Source organism: Astatotilapia calliptera, chromosome 22, assembly GCF_900246225.1.
Source record: "Astatotilapia calliptera chromosome 22, fAstCal1.2, whole genome shotgun sequence".
Classification (NCBI taxonomy): Eukaryota; Metazoa; Chordata; class Actinopteri; order Cichliformes; family Cichlidae; genus Astatotilapia; species Astatotilapia calliptera.
This window is the reverse complement of record NC_039322.1, coordinates 4,496,612-4,521,512: the sequence shown is the minus strand read 5'-3', so window position 1 is coordinate 4,521,512 and position 24,901 is coordinate 4,496,612. Positions and strand designations below refer to the sequence as shown.

The following is a 24,901-nucleotide window of genomic DNA, read 5'->3' as shown; positions in this document are numbered from 1 at the left end:
TGGTCAGAGGGCCCGGTGGCGCCAGTGTCCGGCAGCCTCGCCTCTGTCAGTGCGCCCCAGGGTGGCTGTGGCTACAATGTAGCTGCCATCACCAGTGTGTGAATGTGTGTGTGTGAATGGGTGGATGACTGGATATGTGAAGCGCTTTGGGGTCCTTAGGGACTAGTAAAGCACTATATAAATACAGGCCATTTACCATTTGTATGATTTTAGGCCAGAACTCTGGGTGACTTTGTCTTTACGGTTGTCAGGTGCTAAAGAGGACACACACAGATCTCCAAGTTCATGACTTGAACTTTGAAAGAGTCAAAAATATGATGCAACAGTATGACTTACTTTCCTCGGGCTGCCGCTCTGTGACCACTGACTTCCTGCTTTGTGTCGAAGGCCAACATATCACCTACTAACCCCCATGTGACACATCTCTGGTGGCTGCTGCCTCCCAGTGACCCAAATACATCCCACTGGTGGTTATGACTTATGAATCTATGCTACACAGCCAGATAATAAGGACTAAACACCTACTGCTGTGGTGAATTAGACAACTGCAAGTGTGAAAAGCCTTTGTTTTACACGCACTTGCAACTTTACAGGAAAGGAAATGCAGTACGTGGGTTCTTTCCGGGTACTCCGGATTCCTCCCACAGTCCAAAGACATGCAGTTAGTGGGGTTAGGTTAAATGGTAATTCTCAGTAGTCCATAGGTGTGAATGTGAGTGTGAATGGTTGTCTGTCTATATGTGTTAGCCCTGCAACAAACTGCCGACCTGTCCAGGGTGTACCCTGCCTCCTCCTCTAGCTTGAATAGGGAGGAAAATGTGAGAGGAAAAATAACAGAGAGAGGGGGGAGAGAAAAAGGAGAGAGGATCAGAGCAAATGTGACAGAGATTGAATGAAAGAAAAAGTGCAAAAGAAACAAGAGTGTTTATTTTTCTTTCATGTCTGCGGTTCTGATTTATGCTGCTGAAGATGTGGCGTCACATTTGTGTCCCAGTGGTTCACCACACGGTCTTCTTGCTCCACCATCAGGATTGTTCTACATACTTATTCAAATTTATCACAAAGGATTAGAAATAATTAATCTTATACTCAAATGAATTCGATGCGGTTTCTCCTGGGGGCTTTAAATATTCAAAAATAATAATGACGAGACTCGGAGGGTCCTTTTAAAGGATTTATTGCCTCTTTCTCATTAAGTTGGTCATAACTCAAAAGGGTTAGTTCAGTGATTTTACAGCCAAAGTGGAATGAATGAGAAGTGGGAGACATTTTTAAATCTTAGCCAGCGATGCGAGCAATGTAAACAACAGACACGTCAACATATATCAGTCAGCCCTGTGTCTTAATGCCAATTAAACACAGCTCATGTGATTTGATCACAGCGATACTATGCAGACATATTCACAGTCAAGGCATGTTTTATGTCAGACATGTTCACAATCACCCAAAGCCTTCTTAGCACAAAGATTAACATTTCATTTGCTGCCATTAAACATTCATCAGATGATTTAACACAATCGTTTTGTTTTTCCCCGCCATAAATCCTGAGACTGATGTGTTCGAATCTCTTACAGCAAACAGATCACGTCAATGAAAGGAGCATTTCATTTTAAATAGGCCACAAAAGGATTGCCACTTTATTTAAGAAAACTCAATAATATTTAACACAATATAGTGTGTTCATCAGTCTCCTTTAGAGGTATTAGAGGTGGACTCTGTCACAGCCAGGTGTCTCAGATTTCTTTCATCGTTAAGCTAAGCTAACCACCTGCTTCAAATTCATGAGAATCAACCTTCTCATCTAACTCTCAGCAAAGAAGTCAAATGGTAGATTTCCCAAATTATCAAACTGTTTCTCTAATTTCCAGACATTATCCACAGACCATCAAACCTCGTACAGTCACCACTGTTTGGGACTCATGTGGAGATTCTTCAAATCTGCCAGATTTATTCTCATTTCCATAATGATGAGTTCACCACACGGCCGTCTTTGCAGGTAAACTGCAGCACATGTGGAAAACTCTTCATGGTTGTTTCATTAACAGAAACCAGCAGGCTGTGAAAACTGCAAGTGAAAATCTGGAGCACTCAGACTTCTTCCACTGCACAAAGAAACTGTCAGTTTGTTTTCTCATTTCCAATAATATTGTGTCTGTGCACCAAACATTTTCCTCTAAACCTTTAAATCCAGTTGATATAAATGATTACTGCATGTTTCATATAGAAAGTGAAGCTAAGCTTTGGGCTGACCTCTCTCACAGCAGTTTCCCCTCTAAAATAAATACAAAAAAGCAACAAAAAAAAAAAAATAGAAATGTCTGATAATAAGTCCTACATTTCTGCTCTGATTCATTTTAACCAGACTTGATTATGTGTCGGTTAATTCAAGGTCAAGAAAATTACTTGGGGTGAAAAAAATAGCCCACTTCGTATTTGAGCAATTTTAATTTTTCTGCCTCCAGTTTGATAGAAACTGAGTAGGACATGCAAATATTTCATCCTTCTTAGCTTATGTAGTTCTTTAAACATGCAGCAAAATATGTAAAAATAGTGATAGTCTGGATTTGGCAGCTGATTTTCTGATTTGCAAATATATTAGCTAATCAGAAGCACCCAGAAGTAAACAAACATGATTTCATAATGTAAACATACATTTTTACATTTAATACACCAGAAAGAAAACTGTTAATGTATTCATCACTCACATATCGTAACATCAGCATCTCATCCAACTATTTCAGATTGAGCAATTTTGCAAACATGTGAATAATTTAGAAGATTATTGATTCCTGTAAAGATTTATTCAGGAAATTTGGATAATAGCAATTAAACTTGTGCCTCACGTCTGGAGATTCATGTACAAATTCACCTGTATTATCAATTTCTAATCAAACCCAATATGAGCTGAAGTTGTTAAATGTGAATGCTGACATACACGTGAGAATTTTGAGCCATGTAACTGCATCCACCCTGATGACAACGCTGTAATGCTCCACATTTCACAATGTGAAAAGGAGAGAGTAACTTAAACTCCACTTCAGAGTAAATTTATCATCTTATATAAACTCCTTCTGACCTTGATCATCATGATGCTTCATCAACTGTTCCTTTGTTTTTAGGATCAACATTACAACTACTCAGATCACTGCTGGAAAAGTGAATAATTTACAGAATTAAGATTTATGTTCCAGTACAGAAATCATCGTATTTTCTTTTTTAAATTTGTCTCCTGCAGCCTTCACTTAATCTTTGCTGTGTTGCTCTTTACATGTGATTCACAGCAGGATGCAGAAAGCAAAGGTGTGTTGATGTAGTGCTCTGCAGTGCCTGCAGGGGGACAAAAACATTCCAGATCAAAAATGAAGCTCTGCTCGCAGTAGGAGCCACCTACTGGGGAGGAGATGCAGACACATGAAAGAGGAACACCTGCTACTCGGGACATCACACATAGCCCTTAAATATCATTGAGATGGCGCATATAGAGTGATGGCTTTAACGCATTAATGCTTCACTCTCTCTGAGTGAAGTGATTCTACAGCTCTGTGGGTGTGTCATGTCTCTGCTTTGGGTTCAGTGTGTGGGAGTTACACTCAGTGTGATGCACAGGAAGCTACGGACACAGATGCAGGTGAGATGCAGGTCACGGTCGACGATCGACGACTCAAAACTGGATCCAGTTTGTGGCGTTTTGTGGTTGAGGCGGAGGTGGAGCAGAGCTGAAAACAAAAACTCGCAGTCAATTTCCAGTTATTCAGATGACATTTTGAAATTTAGGACAGGAAGTTTGTTTTGCTGCTGCCACAAATACTTAATTACTGTAATCGTTTATCAACAAATCAATTCTATTTAGTGTAACAAAAAGATTAATTAATATCTAAACTAATTGTTTAGATATTTTGTATAGTTCTTAGTTTCCCTGCAACAAAAGAATGAATAACTAATGACAAAGTAATTAAAAAAAATAAATCAGCATCAAACATCAGCCAAATACTTACTGTAAACAATTTTAAGTGTCAGCTGCTTTTACACACACACACAGTAAACCTATTTACATGGCAAGTTTAGTTGCATTAGAGTATCTGGAAATATTTTTGCAACTTTTAGAATAAACACAGGCAAAAAAAATGGACCAAATGCCAGAACTGACTAATTAACCATCTTAATATGGCCCTGGACAATCTAGCAGTAAAACCAAAAAAGAAAACCCTCAAAAATTAAAAACAGGCAGTTTTGTGCTGAGGAACCTCACAGGCAATGACTTCAGGTAGCCTTTACTGCTATTTAACTTTACTAGAGTACAACATTTTTAATCACTCTTTAGTATAGACACGAAAAATTGTGACAAGTTTTTAGGCCATTTAAATGCTTATATAGCATTAAGTGACTTTTCTTTAATGTTAGTAATATTTTCCACTGTAACAGTGTTTTCTCTTTCTTTCTTTTTAAAGGAAAGGACATGCTAATATTAATGGGAATGGACCTCAGTATGCAAAACTGTAAGATGCAAATGGCAGATTTGTGCAAAACTGCTAGTTTACATTGTAGTTTTGATTCAGTTACCAAGTGTATGACCCTTCACTTGCTTAAGCTAAGTTGGTACGGCTGTCTGTAAAAAATATGTTCCCTCCTGCCCTACAGTATGGCAAGGTCAGTCCATCCCTGTGAAGCACCATGTAAAATCCATTTCAAGTGCTATCACATCAAAGGTATGTTTGAATGTCCTTCATCATTACTATGACTGCTATTCTCATTCTCTGTGTTTTTTTGCAGGTGCTGAATATTTTAAATGATTTATTAAAGAACTCTCTTCATGTGTGGAGGGCCTTGACTGGTCTACAAAAAACACAGAACTCAACTTCAACTGCTTTCAGCACCTTTCAAACCGGGAGCCAGTGCTAATCAGTGATATTCCTCCACAAAGTCACTTGTGGACAAAAGCTTAGAAAATACCCAATCCTTCAGTGTCCTCATACATTTAACACAAGAAATAATTTTCTTACCTTGCAGGAGCAGAAAATTCTCCCCAAAGAAGATCTGAACTAGTGTTTGACTGAACCACTGTGTTGGAGTTACTACTGTCCAGCTCCAGCAGGCAGCCTGACAGACGGAGACAGAAGCAGAGCTCATTAGCCTACGAGCTGGCACAGATTTTACTCATTTTCTGCAGCCTGAAGCTTGAAGACGAATGAGTCATCTAACAGCCACTAATTAACACAGTGCCTGTGGAAACGGGTCACTCGTGTACTCATGTTAAAGCTGCACAAAGGGGAACATCCCACCTGACATCTTGTGTGCACTTTCATTTGCTGATGAAGATGTTTATGTAAAGTCAGTTTGCATACCTGTCGCTGTGCTTCCCATCTGTGGGACGATGTTGTGATTCGATAACCCTGATGAAGGAGGAGGGGCTATCTTGCCTCCAGGTGGTGGTGGGAGAAGTCCAAATCCACCCGATCCTTGTGGGCGGGGCTTATCCCTCTTTTTCCCTTGCTGCATTTGGAGAAGAATGAAGTTAGGCTCATGCGATGACAAAAACAATGTATTTCTTCCTACTTCATTGATAGTTAAAGAATTGGATCACAAACTGTAACCTTCAAATTTAATCAGGATTTTCATTTTTATGGGGTATTTCTGTTTTGTTTTGTTTTTTTTTTTAAATGAGACCTAAATGTAAGTTTAATAAGAAATATCTGTATTCATTTGTCTGCCTGCACTCCTGGGTGCTCAGGCTGTTCTTCTGTCCTTTGCATCACTGTCAAACTCAATTCTGTTGTCATCACTAGTCCAATCATTTTCATGACTCATTGTGTCATTCTGCCTTTCAGACTCATTTGTGTGATCTGCCTCCACCCCATCCTTCAACAGCACAGCCCTGCATGTGCCTCTTTTATAGACAGATTTTTATCTGCATGTATTGTATATGCACATAAGCTGGTTCTCACCCCTATGTTGAGTGTGATGGTCTGCCCTTCCTTAAAGCCCAAGTCCAGCTTTGGTCCTGAATCCCCAAGCTGGGCATTTTTACTGAGTTCGGTCTCTTGTTTCACCCATCTGCAGAGAAGCAAGACACACAAACACACACTCTCAGCACTGATACAGAAATAAACAATGCACCTCAGCAGTTTTAACAACAACCACAGCAGCTTTCTACAAGCGCATCTCAAAAACAACACTTCACTTTGATGTGGAGTGCTTGTGTTGCAGACAGTTACAGTGAAAGAGAAAAATCAATACTCTGAATACCATTAAAGACAGGATGTACATCTGATGCGTATTAGATTCCTCAAACACTCAGAATGTACTCATTTTAAACAAACCTTTATTTAAATGCAACAGTCTAGCACACAGGTTTGATGAGCCCCTAAAACACTTGGTTTAAATGGTCAGACTTTCTCCCTCCTTTCTTAAATATTTCATATTGTATGGTTGAACCAAAACCTAAACAAACTTTTTTTTTCAGCTTACTGCTTCCCAACAACCACCAGCTAGGAGGCAGGAGGAGTTCAGAGGCTCAGGGTAGAGCCACTAGATGTGGCTCAGATGCCTCCTGGTGCAGGCTGCAAATACTTCAGTATCCCAGGTAGAGCTGAAGGAGGTGGGCATGTAGGAAGAGGGTGGTCAAGGCATCCCTGCTTAGACTGGTGCCCTTGCGACCCAGATCCAGATAAGTGGCAGAAGCATGGATGGATGCACCCAGCTCTGCTGCTTGTTATATTCATTTCTGAACAACTTCAGCCGGCTGAAGGCCTGTAAGGGGAATGAGGGCAGTACTACTACTTTTACTCAATATCATTCTGCATAGGAACATACAAATATCAGCATGTTTTTGGTCGGTTGCTTATTTGTGGTGTCTTGATCTGAAACTTCAGGAAATTCTGGCGTGGTCAGAATGGCTACTGGATGATTTGGCATAACCAGTGTTTCACAGACATTACATGTTTCAATCCCCTGCTATCAGATTGTCAACAAAAAACAGAAAGTAATCCACTAAAACCACCAAACCACCAAATCCTGCTTACTTGAAATGATCCTGCAAAGCCACGTTGAAGTCAAAAGCATCCCCTCGGTCACCAAAACCAACTCCTATGAAAGCACTGCGACCTGCCAGTAAGAGATGATAACTCACATTAAGACCAGAAGAGAAAGGATTTAAGGTCTTTGAGCAAGGTTAAGAAATATTCTGGAGTTGCCGGGGTACTTAAATCCTCACCGTTGTCATCCTGTATCCGCAGGACAAAGTAGCGGCTGGAGTCGCTGACGGTTTCCACTGCTATACCAGGATACTCCTTCACTGGTGCCTGGGCAAACAGCTCCCCTGCAACAGCAGAGGAATGTTAAACCAATACAATGCAGTGAGGAAAAGTCGTGCTTCAGCACAGATGGGTCATAATTCTGAGTGCAAACATCACCACTAGCGTGACTTTCACGTTACAGCAAGTCGGTGTCAATTTTACTATAAAAATATAGTTTTAATGTAGTTTTTAGTGCTAAACCCAGTGATGTCATACCTGAGATTTTGTCCTCCAGTTTAACGTAGGCTGCTTTGCCCTTGGCTGTGATCCTCATTCGACCTGACCAGTCTGGAGCATCGAGCTTCCAATCAGCTGCCCTGCAGAAATTATTTGACATAGTTTAGCATTTTCAGAGCTGCAACTATCAGTTAGTCTGGTTACATTTCAATTAAATGTTAGTTATTCTCTCTGTTAATTGCTTTGTCTCTAAAGGAAAAAAAAAAAAAAAAACATTGTAAATGGCTTCCAAACAAGACAAAGAAATCAGGAAAATGCTCCAACTCAGGCTACTAATACAGTACATTTCTGCTTAAAGAATAACCCAAACCTGGCTTTTGAGGTGTGATTGGCATAGTGGATTACAGGGCTTGAGGCATACTAGAGTGCATAGACATTTACCTATTTGCATATCACCAAATAAAGCTACAAAACAGACAATGGAAAGAGAAGTGATGCTTCTTGTAATGTATTTTTAATTCTTAGAGAATTTAATAACCTTTAGATTAAATGATTAGAATCCAGGGCTGCTTAAACAGTTATTTATTTTCAGGTCATAATGTGGCCTCATGAGTGCTGACAAAAGTCCAATGAGGTTTCACTTGTTTCACTGACACTAATATGTACAAAGTCCAAAGTGACTTCTTTTTATTGCTTATTTTGAACAATAAAATCCAGAGATTCAGTGATATTTGGTTGAAAATTTATATTTCTAACATCTAACAAATGTTTGAAGGTGGTATTAAAAGGATTTGTGTATTTTAAATGAGGAGAATCTTTATTTTCTCTCTCTGATATTTCTTGATTTAGGTGTTCATTTACTTTCATTATTGCAGTTTTAATATGTGCTGCCTCAGGAGCCACAAACCATTAGTGGAGGCTGCACATATTAAAGTGGGATTATTTATTTAATTGTAAAAGCAAAAATCCAAGGTTATTGCTTTAATGTGGTTATGTCATGAAAAGTAATTTTACTTTTTAGCAGTTTAATTTAAAATACTATTGAAAGTGTAAGAGCATTTTACAGAGAAATGGGTAAAAATGGGCCCATTTTTCCTCCATTCGTACCCCTTTAAAAGAAATCTTGAGCCTCCTGGTTTATCTCCAGAGCCCTTTTAGACGTTCCAGAATCACAAAGCAAATTACTTTGATTACACTGAAAATATGCATTTATTTTACACATTGGAGCTCTGGCTCACAAACAAAAAGGATGGTAAAAGCTGACACTTACACGTCACCTTTTTTTAAACAGAGATTTTGTTTTGGGTTATATTTTTGTGTTGTGTGATCAATTCAAATTATTTTTAATTAGTGTAATTTATTACTAAATTTATGGTCTGATATTCTTCTACACCTGCAGTAGAGGGGTGCACTAACAAGGTCCTCTTAGAGTCATGTTATTCCACATTACTCGGCTTGGCCTTCAGTAACACTTCAGGAATTTTGTAGTCATTTTTGACCAAGATATCTCCATCAGCATGCATGACAGACAAATATGTAGGACTGCTTTCTTGCATTTGGCAATATCGCTAAAATTAGAAATACCCTGTCTCAGAGTGATGCTGAAAAACTAGTTCATGCATTTATCACTTGACTACTGTAATTCATTATTATCAGGATGTCCTAAATACTCCCTAAAAAGCCTTCAGTTGATCCAAAACACTGTACCCAGAGTACTAACAGGGACTTGAAAGAGAGAGTATATTTCTCCCATTCTGGCTTCACTTCACTGGCTCCCTGTTAAATCCAGAATCAAATTAAAAATCCTTCTCTTCACATACGAGGTCTTGAATAATCACCATCTGATCTTAATGACCACTGTTTACTGCACCCCAACAGAGCACTTTACTCTCAGATGGCTCCCTTATTTTCAATTTTAGGTTAGGTAAGGTTTTTTACCTTACAGTATTAAGCGCCTTATGGCAACTCTTGTTTAGACATTACACTATAAAAATTAGACTTATTTAAAAAGATTTTTTATTAATGGCATGTTTCTTAGAAGTATGAACTAATTAACTGTTAGTATTTACTATTATCATTACTTCTCTAATTTGTAGAGATACAATTTGGGGATTATTCTAGCTTAAAAGAGCTATATGCAATTATTAGGGGAAAAAAAGTGTTTGAACTCTTTGATTTAATTGCTTCTGTGACTGGGACAGAGAACTCCATAACATGGTTGTACGTGAAGATATCATGGCTGCAGCCAACAATTTTCTTCATTCCTAAATAAAAAACCATTAACTTAGATTGAAAAAACAAAAGCTGTTAAGGTGACTAACATAGAAAACTATGGAATTAGCAAATGTTCACATATTTTAAAAAAAAAAGCAGGATCCCATGAATATCAGCTAATAATTTCATCTGGTGGGTTTCAGGGAACAGGTGCAGGGAGAAAGGAGTGCTTCAGCACATCTTTTCCCGGCTCCAGGAAGTTAATACAGCCGTGCAGCAGAGCGGGATGGATTTGAAGATTTTATCTGAAAGGATCAATTAAAAGCAAACAGAAGATTTCAGACTGAAGAGCCTGAACAGTTTGTGGAGAAGACATCCCAGCTGTCACAGAGGAGAGTGGGACTATCCTGGCAAGCCGCCCGTATCGAGCCAGCATGATGACAAATACCCCCGGTCACATCTCTGACAGCTCAGCGAATCCCCGCACACCAAACAACCAACATTTCAGCCTCTCTTCATCTTCACAACACCTGGAGATGGACTTTCATCTCATCAGCTGCTTCCGACATCAGAGCATAAAGCCAGCACTGTCCCTCCGTGATTTGTAAAGCATGCGCTGACTATCGAGCAGTTAAAGTACAACACCCAAACCCGCCCAACAAACGCATTTAAACTGCATTTCACAGCAACATCAGCGAGACACTGGTGTGTCTTTACCTGTACGCTCGGTTTGAAGCTCGCGGCGGGATACGGTAAACGTTGACATCGGGTTTAACGCACAGGATCGACTCGTACTCTCCCTCGGCCGCCATCTTGGTCCAACTGTTATTGATGTGGGAGTTGTGGTAGTGACTCATTTATTCAGCTCTTTTCAAACGGGGGCATGTGTGTGTATGCGTGTGTGTGTGTGTGTGTGTGTGTGTATGCATGTGTGTATGTGTGTATGGTTCAGGGGGACCTAACTGACACACGACGTCATTTAAAGCTTAGACCGTAACCGTAGGCAACAGAAAAAAAATTATACTTTACTACCATAAAACTGAATGATATTTTAAATTTTAAACAAAAAGAAAATTATTTTTTTGGCACAAAAGAGAACTAGATTGTTTATATTGGGAATTGAAATCAATCAATGAATAAATAAATATATAAAGACATAAATAACACTAATTTTGAGAGGGGGCGTGGCCTGGCAGGTGCTGAAAACTGCGGAAGCGGAAACCGTCCGGTCGTGTCGTCTCCTCGAAGATTCCTGAATATCTGCTCATGGTTAGTGCTTTATTTTTACTGTAAATATGCATGTTTGATATGCAAAACGTCAGTTGTAGTTTTGAACTAAAAGCAGGGGACGTTTCGTGGAATATATCCCACCATTTGAACACTAAAATCGGATATTTATGATGGAGCTCGCTGCCTTGACAACACCGCTTGGCTGTTAGCCATATTGACGCCTGCTGACCGTCTTCAGTCGCTCTCCGAGGTCCTGAAAACACCTACCCTGACTCTTGTTACAAACACCACGACTGCGTATCCTAAGACTAAGTATCCAGTTGCGCTAAACATGCAATTTTATCTTTTCTTTTCTTAAAATTTATCTAACATGCCCTGGTAGCTAACTAGCTTGTAGCTCAGCTAGATTCTGAGCTAACGTAGGTGGGGATATATGTTTGTCGCAGTGACAAAGCTGTCACCTACATTAGGTTAGTTTACGCTTTGCAGTCAGTTATGTGTACCTCCCACTGGTCAGCTCTTTTATATGTTGACTGGTTTCTCATTGCAGCGTTAGGATCTGGTTTCTGACATCCTCAGACAAACCAATGCAGGCAGGAGGAAGAGGGGATCAGCAGGATGAATGCTAACTGAGCCAGGAGCTGCACAAATACAACCGAAAGTTAGACTTTTACAACAGAGGACGATTTTACTGAAGGTATGTCACTGTGTTGTTCATGCGCGAGAACATATAGTTGCATTGCATATGATTTGTGTATTGATTACTGTTATATGTGGCATTGCCATCGTCAAAATCAATTGAGTTGTAGATTAAAAAGCAGGCCAGTAGGTCAGAGTTGTATTGGTCCAGAGTGAAGTACAAAAAAAAACATAACTTTATATGCAGCTGCAGACTGAAGGGTTTTGGGGGGGGGTTTCGGGCTCAAAGGGAAACCAGTATTCATAGCTGAATGAAAGAGCAGTTCTTTGACTGTGTCTTTCACAGTGTTTTTCTCCATTTGTGGCATCTACACCATGCATGACATTTAGATTTTTATGTAAGAGTTTTGCCTCTGCACTAGCAACTATAATGATTCCTATCATCTGACAAAAGCGTTAACAGACTGCTTTTTAGTTGTTGTTTTTTTTTTTAGTTTGGGGGCTTTTTTGAATTCATTTAATAGCACAGTGAAGATTACATGGACACACAGCAAATAACCTCAGGTTGGAGTCAACCATGGGCTGCTGCATCTAGCCTTGCAGCATATCTTGACTTGCTTAGCCTACGAGCTAATTGAGCATCCACTTTAACAGAATTTTCTAAATAATTAATTAAAAAAGTTTGTGCAGATGCATGTTGTAGAAATAACAACAAATAAAAAATGATTGTCACTGAATGACAAGGCAAAACTTGGCATTAACATGCCTCAGCAAAGCATTAGGGAAACAGTGGCTAATTCCCGTCTCGGCCCTGCAGGTGGTCTATTATTCAAGCTCGAGTCCTCTACCACAGGCCTAGGATTTTGAGGGTCCTGCGCAGTATCTTTGCTGTTCCTAGGACTGCGCTCCTCTGGACAGAGGTCTGTTGGAGCCACTCGCCTAGCTTGGGGGTCACTACACTAAGTGCTCAGATCACCGCTGGGACCACTGTTACCTTTACCCTTGACAACTTCTCGAGCTCTTCTCTGAGCCCTTGGTACTTCTCCAGCTTCTTGTGTTCCTTCTTCTTGATTTTGCTGTCATTCACTATTGTTACGGCCTCTTCCTCTGCTTCTCCACCACTACTATGTCTGGTTGGTTAGTTATCTCTAGTTTGTCTTTCTGTATCTGGAAGTCCCACAGGATCTTAGCTCAGTCATTCTCGACCATCCTAGGGGGCGTCTCCCATTTTGACCTTGGAACTTTCAGGCCATACTCGGCACAGATGTTCCTGTATACTTTGCCAGCTACTTGGTTATGGCGTTCCATGTGTCCCCTGCCTGCTAGCATCTTGCACCCTGCTGTTTGTTTGCATTTGTTTCACATTTCACGTTCAACATACGTTGCCCATATGTAACTTAGAGGTCACTCAAATTTATATCCATGATGGAATTTTGTTCAAGTCGGAGTGAAGTTTTCAAAAAGCAGTGTAGGCCTGGCCTGGATTTATAATAATAATAATAATAATAATAATAATAATAATAATATATAAAATGGCATCATTTATTAGTATATTGTCTGTTTTTATGAATGATATAAAACAGGAAAGTATAAAATAACTTGAGCTTTAGAAAATAAATGTCATAGAGCTATTGTGACTTCCCTTTTGACTCACCCTGTAATGCTGCAGGTATCTCTGCTATAAAGACAGAAGCAGGACGGTCAAATTTAAAACTGACAAACTCACTCAGTTTATTTGTATAGATTATACAGCTGTCGGTGTATAAAACAAACAGGTGTTTGATGGGAGGATCTCCTTTTCATGTTAAGGGCTACTGAAGAAATAGCTTGATAAACGACTCGTGGGCTTTTTAATTGTAAAGGTTTGATTGTGATTACAGAAACAAAGTGTTGCTGTTTGAAACTATAGAAAAAAAACTCCACCTGAGTCTCCGTCCAAGTGCTCACTCTCTGCGGCTCATAAAGTGAGCCCATCAGAGACGCTGCACTTCAAATTACACCAAATCTTGTGAGTGTTTTTATCACACACATGCTCCTAGACATGTGGATCTACAAGATTTTCAGTCATTATTATAAGTCAAAGTCTTGTGCTGCTTCACTGATTGTGCAACAAGCTGAAAGATGGGGTTTATCTTCTTCCAATTTGCTGTCTGATGAAAAACTGATCTGAATAGGCCAACAGCTGGGTAGTTCCTGGTCCAACATAACATTTTACTGGGTCTTAGCAATCAGAACACCAGTTATGTTGAACCAAGCAATCTGACTAAAATAAAGATAGCATTTTCACAAAACAATAAACCTCTGCTTCATCTCCATTATCGACCAACCGTCAACTACAAAAATGATGCACAATTAGCAAAAAAATGTATATGTGGATGTAGCTTCAGATAAAAGTTAGGGTAAATTTCCTTGGTAATCGATGTAGAAATCCCCAGAAATTTCAAAAATGTTACATTTTTAGAACTCTTTGTGTTTTCTTTTGCTTTGTTCTCATGTTTTCTCTAAATCAGATCGCGGTGGTTTGATTCCCCACCTCTCCTCCGGACATCATGACGTCTTCTATGCTCCGTCGACAGCTGAAGAACCTGGTCCAGAACTACTCTGAGGCCGAGGTCAAGGTAGGAGAAGCTAGATTTAAATTGTGTATGACCTCAAAACCATAATGTTTTCAGCCTTTCAATTCAATATTACCTCATCCAGTAATGCAAATAATATTTTAAAAATTATGTAGGTTAAATTTAGGAGGACAATAAAGGTAAATATTTATTATGTAGTCTGTGCATCATTGTATGCACAACAAATAATACATTTCTGGCATGTGTTTGAACACTAGTAGCTTTAAATTCAAGTCGTCTGGTGTGGTAACAATTGCTTATACTTTAAGAGGTTAGAGTGACTAAAGGGTTACTCAAGTAAAAACCCTACTAATTAAAACAAAGCAGAAACCATCAATTTTAAGCCCTGAACCTGAATTTCTTAGAGTCAAAGAAAATATAGAGATGAACTCCTTTTTTGGATGCTGATCTCAAACATGATCAATAATGTCCTTGAGAACTGATTACTAAACATCTTTGGTAGCATGGCTCATGTAATGAGATGCCCTGCTGCTGCCAGTCCTCCAAAACCCTGATGTTAACATTTTATAAGTTAGCATCTCAAACTTTCAACTTTCCTGAAGCTGTTTTGGCCTCTTTCTACTCTCTTTACTTCTGTTGCAGGTGAGAGAGGCGACATCCAATGACCCATGGGGCCCATCCAGCTCTCAGATGGCCGACATTTCCGACCTAACGTACAACGTTGTGGCCTGTAATGAGATCATGACAATGCTCTGGAAACGGCTGAAAGACGACAAGAACTGGAGACATATCCACAAGGTGAGCGACGGTGAAGGAGTAACACTGGAACAAAGAAGGGTTTGCTTTAGAGGATAGATGCTGGTTTCAGACATATATTGGATTCTTCGGGGATGAGATGTTAAGTGTGGAATTGTCCATTTATTCACAAAAAAGATGGGAAACATTCATCTTCAGATATAGTCAGTTTCTGTCTTCTGTTACTCATCTCTACAATGCGGTGCCCATCTGAAGTGAGGGTTATTTTTTTATTTTTTTATTTTTTTTTTGCAGCTACAGTTTCCAGATGTCCCTTTAATGCACCACATGCAAAATCATGTTATGTTGATACAGCTACACGATACAGTCACTGAATATGTCTGTGTGATTGTGCCTGTTCAAAACATGGCTGTACAGATTGTGTGTTGCAGTTTGCTCCAAACTACATGAATGACTGACTGAAGTCATCTGTCACAGGAAACAATAAATCAATAAAATTAACACAAAAGAACTAGTTTGAGTTTTAATCCATCACAGTGTTGATTGTTTGAATTAGAGTGAGGGCAGCATGTAAAACCTCATATACCACAGCTTTTGTTTTATTTTTGTGATTAACAATAAAAGGATTGTTGCATTGGTTAAACTCCTCAACTATTCCCCAAGCCTCTTACCCTTAAGTTTCATAACACTGTTTCTACTTGTTTCCTGTGCAGCCATTATCAAATGAAAAGCAAAAATAATCTAATAAAACAGACTGTGTAAGTTGAATTCAGTAGAACAGCATAACAGTAAGCTAGCACATAGGGAACCCTCTCTCAGCTTGGTGTGAGGGTTGGTGTGACACAAGAGGATGCGGAGAATAGGGTGAGATGGAGGCAGTTGATCTGCTGTCACGACCCCCTGATGGGACCAACAGAGAAGATAGAAGGCATTCTTCATCTAAGTAGCATGTACAGTATCTATATAGGAATATGCAAGGTTTTAAAAATAAACATTTAACTTTGTAAAGTTTTTTAATATTTAGTGTTTAAAAAAAACAAAAAACCTTACAGCAAAAATATATTTAGTTTCTCTTTAAAAGCACAGTTTAGTCTATTAAGTGGCAGTTATTACTTTCTGAACATCAGCCGTATCACTGCTTCCATTTCAGCTTTGCCAGTCAGCCACATGACTCAGTGTTGGCTCATCAGTTCCAGAGAAATTATGTCTTTTCAGTTGTTTTTCTTATCTTTCATCCATTGCACCAATATTTTTTGTTCCTTTTTACTTGTCTTATTTATTCCCTAATGCAGATAAAACAAGAAGCATTGTAGTGATAGGAAATGGCATTTTTATTGTATATAAATGAGTTTGTGTTGTCATGTGTTTTTTATCCTAGTCCCTGACACTCCTGGAGTACCTGCTGAAGACCGGTGATGATCGCGTGCTTCTGAAGATGAAAGACAACATCTACATTGTCAAAGCTCTCACAGAGTACCGCTTTGTAGAAAAGGATGGCAAAGATCAGGTGATACACACTTCCTGATTATGTCAAATGGATGTAGTCTTTTAGGTTCCATTAAAGGATTTCATGCTATGCATTAAGACAGTTACTGGTACTATAATATTTATGTCATTAACCTTCAGACCAGGTTTACAGCAAGAATGAAAGTGTAGTCTAGGTTTGCTGCCTCAATCACCTTAAGATACTCCTAACTGAAAACCTTTTCAGAGTAACAAACACATTTAATTTCTCTACAGCATGAATAAACTTGTTTTTTTTTTTTTGTTTTTTTTTAATCATGTGCTATAGTTTGTTTTAAATTAGATCTTGAATAGTTCTGATCTTGTTTAGCAAAAAGCATTGGGGTTTTCTTCAAGCACAAGTATTTCAGGCTTAAATAATTTTTCTGAAATGGTCAGAGCCAAGTGAACGCTTATTGTAGCCATATTTGTGCTAGGGTGTAAATGTGAGAGACAAGGCCAAGGTTGTTCTTGTTCTTATGGAGGACGATGAGAAACTAAAGGAAGAGAGAGAGTTTGCTGTCAAAACCAGAGAAAAGACATCAAAAAGTGCAGCTGGTAAGCCTTTTTTTATATCACTGCTATATACTGTTGTTCCAACAGGTTTTCTTCACTGATCATTTATATTCTTTTGCTTACTTTCTAACCAGCATCATCTACGGACAACGTCAAGGATCCAAACTATAAGCCCTGTTATGTACCTGGGGCCTCAGGGCTTCCATCTTTGGACAACATACCCTCTGTAGCTGACTTGACGGCTTCCTTCGCCGCCCGCAAAGAAGAGCGGCTTAAACAGGAAGCTGAGAAGAAAGAAACAGAGAGACGGGTAAGTACAGTGCACAGGTGTAGAAAGATCGAACATTACGCCAATATGATGCTGCCAAGAGGCTCTATTTCAGATAAAAAGCCATTGCCGATAAATGGTAGGCTAACGAGGAAACTCTCCAAACATTTAGCCAATGTGTTTACATTTGAAGGCCTTCTGTTTTATTAAAGTAAACAAAAAAATCTCAATAGGCAGAAGTTATATATTGAGAAGCCCATTGCAGATTCCTATGATGTGTTGCAGTTTGATCTCCATTGGTTTTTAGGGCTGCCTCAGTCCAAGAACCTGCAGTCTATCCAGCAACTATAGTAGTAGTAGTAGTAGTAGTAAGAGTCTAACCTAGCTATATATTTTTAATTACTGTATGTGCTGATTAAGAACAACTATCGTCTGTATTGTGCCATTAAATGGAGGTTAGCCACAGCATATAGCATTTTGGTATATGAAATTATTATGGCATATGAATTATTTGTATTAACCATTTTGCAACGATATGCTAGGCCAAGATGAGTGAAGAGGAGCTAAAATGGGAGGATGCTAATAAAGGTTCTGATGTTAAAACTGATGCTTGGGGAGGAGAGAAAGAAGAGGAAGTAAAAACGGACCCATGGGGAGCCCCCAAAGAACCTAAAGAGGCCGTAGATCCATGGGGCACCCCCTCAAGACCTGACACAACTGAAACAGCAGCTAGCAGTGGTCCCTGGGGGGCTCCAACAAGTCCTGATAAAGATCCATTTGCAGCAGATCAAACTAATGATGATCCTTTTGTGGCATCAAAAAATGGGGAAGATCCCTTTGCGGCTCCGAAAAATGGGGAAGATCCTTTTGTGGCACCGAAAAATGGGGAAGATCCTTTTGCGGCACCGAAAAATGGGGAAGATCCCTTTAGTGCATCAACACCTTTCAACACCCCAAAGGACAGTTCAGACCCTTTCAGTGCCCCCAAAGACACGGAGGATCCATTTGCTGCTCAGAAAGATGAACCAGACCCTTTCAGCTCTTCTAACAATGATCCGTTTAATGTTCCAAAGGATGATCCTTTCAAAGCTCCAAAAGATGACCCATTTATCGCCCCAAAAGATGATCCTTTTAGTGCCCCTAAAGAAGATCCTTTCATTACCCCAAAAGACGATCCATTCAATGCACCTAAAGACGATCCATTCAATGCACCTAAAGACGATCCATTCAATGCACCTAAAGACGATCCATTCAATGCACCTAAAGACGATCCATTTAATGCACCTAAAGACGATCCATTTAGCTCTCCAAAAGATGATCCCTTCAGTGCAAAAGCATTAACACCCCCTAAAGAGGACCCATTTGCAGAACCGTCATCAGGGAAAGAGGACCCTTTCACTGCTCCCACAACACCACCTAAAGAAGATCCTTTCTCAGTGCCAACCAAACCTGTTCAAGATCCCTTTGCTGCACCAACAACACCACCCAAAGAGGATCCGTTCTCTACACCATCTTTACATGCAAAAGATGACCCCTTCGCTGCCCCAACATCTCCACCTCAAGAGGATCCCTTCTCCACAACATCTAAACCGACCAAGGAAGATCCCTTTGCTGCACCAACAACACCACCTAAAGAAGACCCATTCACAGAACCATCCAGTCCACCAAAGATAGATGCCACAGATCCCTTCGATGCCCCTCTAGTGAGCTCGCCTCAGAATAGCACAGCTGCATGGGGAGCCCCAGCCACTTCTCCACCAGCCACCGGGTCAGATCCCTGGGGGACCACGGCAGGTGCTTCTTCACCTACCAGTAATTCTGATCCATTTGGAGATGCATCCAAAGCAGACAATGACCCATGGGGGCCTTCAGGTAAGAAACAAACAAATAAATACTTGTATATGGATAGTACTTCTCAGAACGTAAAGCTGAAGAATTTTGCTAACTTCTAACCGGTTTGAATTAGTCGTAGTTCAAAATGACTGTTATACTTATCTGAAAAAAGATGCCAACTTTTTTTCATTGGCTGACCCTTATCAACAGAAGGTGGGTGGGGCTGCTGTGCTCACCACTCCTTGCACTGAGAATGCATTGTAAGTAGGTGTATATGCCTTTCATTTCCACTGTGGAGTTTTACATGGCACTTTAAAGTGCACACATTCACAAAAAGGCATATCAAATTCAAATTCAAATTTTATTTGTCACACACACACAACCATACACAGTATGACATGGGGGTGAAATGCTTGTAGCTGTACAATGCCCGACCATTAAATGACAGAAGAAAAGTTTTACAATATTTACAATTTACACTTTACTACAAAAATTTACAAATTAACTTAGGAATTTACAGTAAAGAATGTGCAAATAGCAGAAGAGATTATAAAGATAAGGATTATAAATTATAGGAATTATAGGATTATAGGAAATGTGTGGTGACGTGTGTGAGAGTCCAGTCTTATAGTGACGTGTTTGGGAGAGTCCAGTCCTACACCTGGTTCAGGCCCCGAATAGCCTGGGGGAAGAAGCTCCTCCTCATTCTCTCTGTTTTGGCCTTAAGGTGAGAAGAGTCCATTGTTGGGATGGGAGAGATCCATCATAATCTTCCTAGCTTTGGACTTGCACCGCTTGGTGTAGATGGACAGCAGGTCAGGGAGCTCTGATTGAATGATGCGTTCTGCCGAGCGCACCACCCTTTGCAGATCTCGTCTGTCCTGCTTGGTGCTGTTCCCAAACCAGGTGCAGATGTTTGCCGTCAGGACGCTCTCCATGGTGCAGGAGTAGAAGTTCTTGAGCACCTTCAGTGGCAGATGGAAGTCTCTAAGTCTTCTGAGGAAGAAGAGACGCTGACGGGCTTTCTTAACCAGGGTGTTGATGTGACAGGACCATGACAGGTCCTGAGTGATGTGGACACCCAGGTATCGGAAACTGTCCACTCTCTCCACTGGCGTGGTGCCACTGATGATGAGGGGTTTGTAATTCCTCGCCTGCTTTGTAGTGAAGTCCACGATCAGCTCCTTAGTCTTGCTGATGTTTAGGAGGAGGTTATTCTCCTGGCACCAGGTCTCCAGGTTCCTAATCTCCTCCAGGTAGGCCGTCTCGATGTTGTCGGAGATCAGGCCCACAACAGCAGTGTCGTCAGCAAACTTGACAATGGAGGTGGTGTCTGATGTGGCTACACAGTCATGAATGAAAACTGATTTTGGAAACTGATTTTTATTAGTTGTAGAAAGACCTGTGACTGAATTTCTGTACTTACATCACATGTGGCACCTTTATGTCTTTGTTGAAGAAGGCTGAGTAGCATGGTCCAAAACTCTGGAATAACCAGAGGAGTTAATTCTGTCATTTATTTCTCCATCACCTGAACCTGTCTGTTTAATTTACTCATCTAGCTTTGGCTCCTGCCAGTACAGACGATGCATGGGGTGCACCTGCTCCACCTTTAGACTCCTCCCCATCTAGTGACCCCTTTGGAGATGGAGCATCTAAATCCAATGACCCCTGGGGTGCATCAAGCAACACAAGTGGCAATGGCACAGGTACATCACATTCTACACACTGTCTGAATACATGTTTGTGTCATTTATCCATTATTCCCATGAGCAAACACTGATTGTCTGTGTATAATCACCTATAACACACTCTGCTCTGATTTAATTGACTAAATGTTTGGCTTGTCTTTAATTAATATCCTGAAAGTGGGGACTCGTTAAACCTTCATTATTGTGTCCATACATGGTGATTTGCACTTGTCACCATTTTCCTTGTTTTCATCCTCATTTCCCCGTCAGTCAGCAGTCACCTAACAGTCTTAATCTATTAACCTTCTCTTCCACTTTGCTCTCTCTTCTTCCCTGACCTGTCCCCAAAAGAAAACACCTTTTAGAGTAGAACTGGACCTTTATTTTATTGCAGGAAAGCACTCGAAGCAGGAAGACGCGATGTATCGAAAGACTGCTTCCTTCTTGGGCTCAGCAGAGGCATCACTGGTTGACTTGGACGATCTGTTTTCATCTGACCCTAAACCCAGACAGCGCCCTCTCATTGACGCCCAAACACAAGCCATCGGTAAGGACAGAAAAAATGACGCGTCAGTCTGGGTGAAAAGTAACTTTTCTGACAAATTCATCATGTGGAAATATTTGTGGTGCGCTTGACTCAAACGGATGCATGAACACCCTCGAAGACCTGACAAATGAAAGTCACTCCCTGCTGATTTTAAAAATGCATTCCACTTGTGTTCGTCTGAAGTCATTCAAAGATAAGATGAGAGGGGTGATGGCTAATATTTATCAGTAGGTTTGTATGGAGAAACTTATTGTGGTCGTGTGTTTTACCTCCCCTTCCTGCCCCTGTGGCCTTGCTGTAGTGTGTAGATGTTGTTCTGTACATTAGTGTGTGTGAGAGAGCATTAGTGAAGTTACTCTGTATAAAGACTAGTGTACATTAACCAGCAGATGTATAACCCTTCTCACCCCTCTCTCTGCTCTGCCTTGGCACATTTTCTCTTTACTGGAATTCTTCAAACTGTGTTTAACTCCCTCCCTCCGTCCTTCCCCCTCAACCCTCCATCTTCCTGCCACTCTCCTTGATTTCCCAGGCACTTTCAAAACAGCGGGCATGACATCCAGCCCTTTGCTAAAACCAGGAGCTTTTGCTGAAACATCACCCTCATACTCCAACCCTTTCATTTCGACCATAGCTTCCCCCCATGGTGCACCAACTCCCACTTTTGGAGCTAACAATCCTTCAGCATCATTGAATACTCTGGAAATGTCTAATTCTTCCATCAGTATGATTCAGGCATCTCAGATAGGTCCAGAAACACAAATGATACATCCCATTTATATCAATGAGAGTCCACAATTAGGACACAACATGAACTCCCCCATTGGAGGAGTGGGAATGGTGCAGTTTGGATATCCAGGCTCCATCTTAATGGGAACTGGAATGATTCACTCAGGTGTCTTTCAAGTAAAAATCACCCATCAGGTGACGGTCAATTTAGAGGCTCCGTCCCACAGGCTGGCGCTGAAGTCGTCTCAGGCAGCGGGTCAGATGAGATGGTGAACAAAAATAATCCATTCCCGTTCTGACAACTTGACATGTAATTTGGATCTCTGGAATCACCAAAAAGGTAGTTTTGCATGTTTAGTGCTACAGTTTAGTGTATGCATTCTCATTAGGATCAATTTTAGAGCAAAATATCTGAACCTTACTTTGAAGTGTCTCTTTCCCCCAAACCAATGCAAAGTTGTTCTGAGTAATCACCTTAGCCTGTAATGGAAATTTCTATCTTTATGGTTGTGGAGCCTTGGTGGAAGACATTGTTCTCCATAGATAAGAAGGGGTCACAAAAAGGTAAAACTGATGTGAATCATGTGATGTGGCCTTTGCAGTGACCTGCTGTGGCAAATCTAGATCAGCATGTTTGAGGGTGTTCTCCACCGCCATTATCAAAACACCAAATGAGGCAATATCTTTAAAAGACAGGAGTTCATCCCTCCAGTAGAGTTCCAGAGACGTGAGTCATTTTTATACAGAACTAGGCTGAGAATTAGCACAGAGCACAAGAGCCCACATATGACACATTCTCACTGAATCATATGCTTTTGTTTGGTTTGGACAAGCAAGCTGCCTGAGAAGAGCAGGAGACAGGACGCACATCTACACTCCCTAGTGATGAACACACAGGATGATTATCTGTTCAGAGCTCACCACGTGGAAGCTGGCATTCACAATTCAAATATATAGTATACGTGGCAGTTTTTATGTTTCTAAGCTTGGTTGTCAAAGTGCTGTTGAATTTAGCCAGAAGGAAATGACAGTACTTAACATGTACGAAGCAATCTAAATATTTGACATGGTAAACTTACATCTGTGTCTTTCTAGAAAGAAGGAAACAATCGACAAAAGTGGTGTATTGATAATGGGAAGTGGTGAGTATATATTTATACATATTTAGAAGCATAAACATGCAAAACCACCTAATGATGCTTTAATAAAAAACCCTTTCATTCCTGAGCTTACACTAACCTCCCCTGAACTCAAGATGCTGCCCATGAATCAAATATATACAAACACAATGTGTACAGCGTAATATATATAAACAAATACACAGATTATTAAAAAAAGAGCAATGTAATTCTTATTTAAAAATGAATTTATTAGATTTTTTCCTTTCCCTGCACAAGTGTGACAAACGGAGAGCACCTCAGTGTGTCTGTGTGGAAATCCTAAAGAGTTTTCGGTGTGTTTGAGTGTTGTGACAGGACCTGTAAATCTTTGACTGGGACATGCGTCACTGTAGGATTGTGTGTGTGTGTGTGTGTGTGTGTGTGTGTGTGTGTGTGTGTGTGTGTGTGTGTGTGTGTGCAGTATTTTGCTGATGTAAATAGTGGAAGTATTTACAAGTAAACCTGGAAATATACTGTACTGTATATCAGAGTGTTGCAATCACAAGTAACTATTTATTGATCTATTTATTAATTTATTGCTTGGTTAATTATTGACACAGCAATGAAATCCAACAAGATCCAAGGTCAGGTGTAACTTTCATTTCAGGCAGGCTGGCCTGGTGGTATTGATCATGTGATGTTAACTGACTTTAATCTGATTGGTTGTTTAAATATTTCTTTGTGAATCAGCTCGGTAACCAACGGTGGCTTCATCTTCCCGTTTAGCTCTGTAGACATTTTTGAGTCATTGTGTAATTGTCTTCTTGGTTTCCCGGCTCTTTCTGAGGAGAAACTGAAATACCGTTTTGGCGAAATTAAAAACAGAGTTCAAGAATATCAACTTGTTTAATGTGTATGCTGTTTGAGCGGACGTGTATGTGTACTTGCTCCTCATTTACTTCAACACAAACATCTGAAAGGAGACTAAATGGTTGTATTTTCTCTTCTTGTTACATTTTACTTTGAAAACTTAAATGGTAGCAGGATTCATCATCATCATTTATTAGTTTTGAAAACTGTAAATTAAAGCCACAGTGAAGCAGGCAAACCTGATGAAGGGATCACATGGCTTTGTGCTTCATGGGCTGTACGAGTCCTTACTGTGTTACTGACTCGTTAATATGTGAACGTTGGTGGAAAAACAGACTGGAATACAGTCTAGCTTCACATGACTATTATTTCTCAGATTTAATTTTGTATGAAATGAATTTATTTTGCTGTGTATTAAAATGTATAGTTGTGTTGTAAACTGTGACAGTACATTTGAGAAATAAAGCGATTCATGATACAGTCACTCTGCCTCTTTTGGGTCTGGCTGTCCACAGTGGATCCCTCAACTTCTCAAATCTCACTTTTCTTAACCTGAATTATTTCTCACTCATGATTTCTGTCTTTGAGGACTTTCTCACTGTCACCACTAGAGGGCCATGATTACCAACATTTACACAAAACATTTTCCAGCACCCGTGCAGAAGAAACGTTTAAAGCTATAAATATTTGCACATTGATAAATTCCGCATCGTTAGCAAATATGGGATTTTTTTTTTTTTTAGTTATTATTACTATCATTAGGATGTTTAAACCAGTTGTCTTAGATTTTTATGGAATAAATATGCAGACATACAGCCACAAATTGTCAAAGTTAAATAACTGTCTTCAAACAGTATCTTTAGCCTATATTTATTTGGCCACAGCATTAGGCCTGCTTTAATTATTCATTCACTCATCATTCATTAATCTCCTGATTAATTTAGAAGTGCAAGGGTGAGT

At 40.0% G+C, this 24,901-nt stretch overlaps 2 protein-coding genes across 4 annotated transcripts; one reads left to right on the top strand and one right to left on the bottom strand.

Moving 5' to 3' along the window:
* Positions 1-1,161: 1,161 nt before the first annotated feature.
* Positions 1,162-10,617, bottom strand: necap1 (NECAP endocytosis associated 1). The gene is made up of 8 exons (XM_026157157.1): positions 10,401-10,617; positions 7,509-7,609; positions 7,211-7,315; positions 7,020-7,101; positions 5,943-6,051; positions 5,343-5,490; positions 5,001-5,097; positions 1,162-3,716 (listed from the first exon to the last, which is right to left on the bottom strand). Exons 1-8 carry the CDS (start codon positions 10,538-10,540, stop codon positions 3,662-3,664), a joined length of 837 nt encoding a protein of 278 aa, XP_026012942.1. The 5' UTR covers positions 10,541-10,617; the 3' UTR covers positions 1,162-3,661.
* A 263-nt stretch (positions 10,618-10,880) lies between these two features.
* Positions 10,881-24,425, top strand: epn1b (epsin 1b). 3 transcript variants are annotated; one of them, XM_026157104.1, is made up of 11 exons: positions 10,881-10,952; positions 11,464-11,610; positions 14,063-14,170; positions 14,771-14,926; positions 16,263-16,391; positions 16,825-16,945; positions 17,038-17,213; positions 17,714-19,043; positions 20,567-20,713; positions 21,090-21,242; positions 21,775-24,425. In XM_026157104.1, exons 3-11 carry the CDS (start codon positions 14,102-14,104, stop codon positions 22,242-22,244), a joined length of 2,751 nt encoding a protein of 916 aa, XP_026012889.1. In that variant the 5' UTR covers positions 10,881-10,952; positions 11,464-11,610; positions 14,063-14,101; the 3' UTR covers positions 22,245-24,425. The 3 variants fall into 3 exon arrangements, with proteins under 3 accessions (XP_026012889.1, XP_026012891.1, XP_026012890.1); XM_026157105.1 differs by lacking the exon at positions 10,881-10,952 and adding an exon at positions 10,959-11,163; XM_026157106.1 differs by having other exon boundaries at positions 10,882-10,952; positions 21,090-21,840.
* Positions 24,426-24,901: the final 476 nt, after the last annotated feature.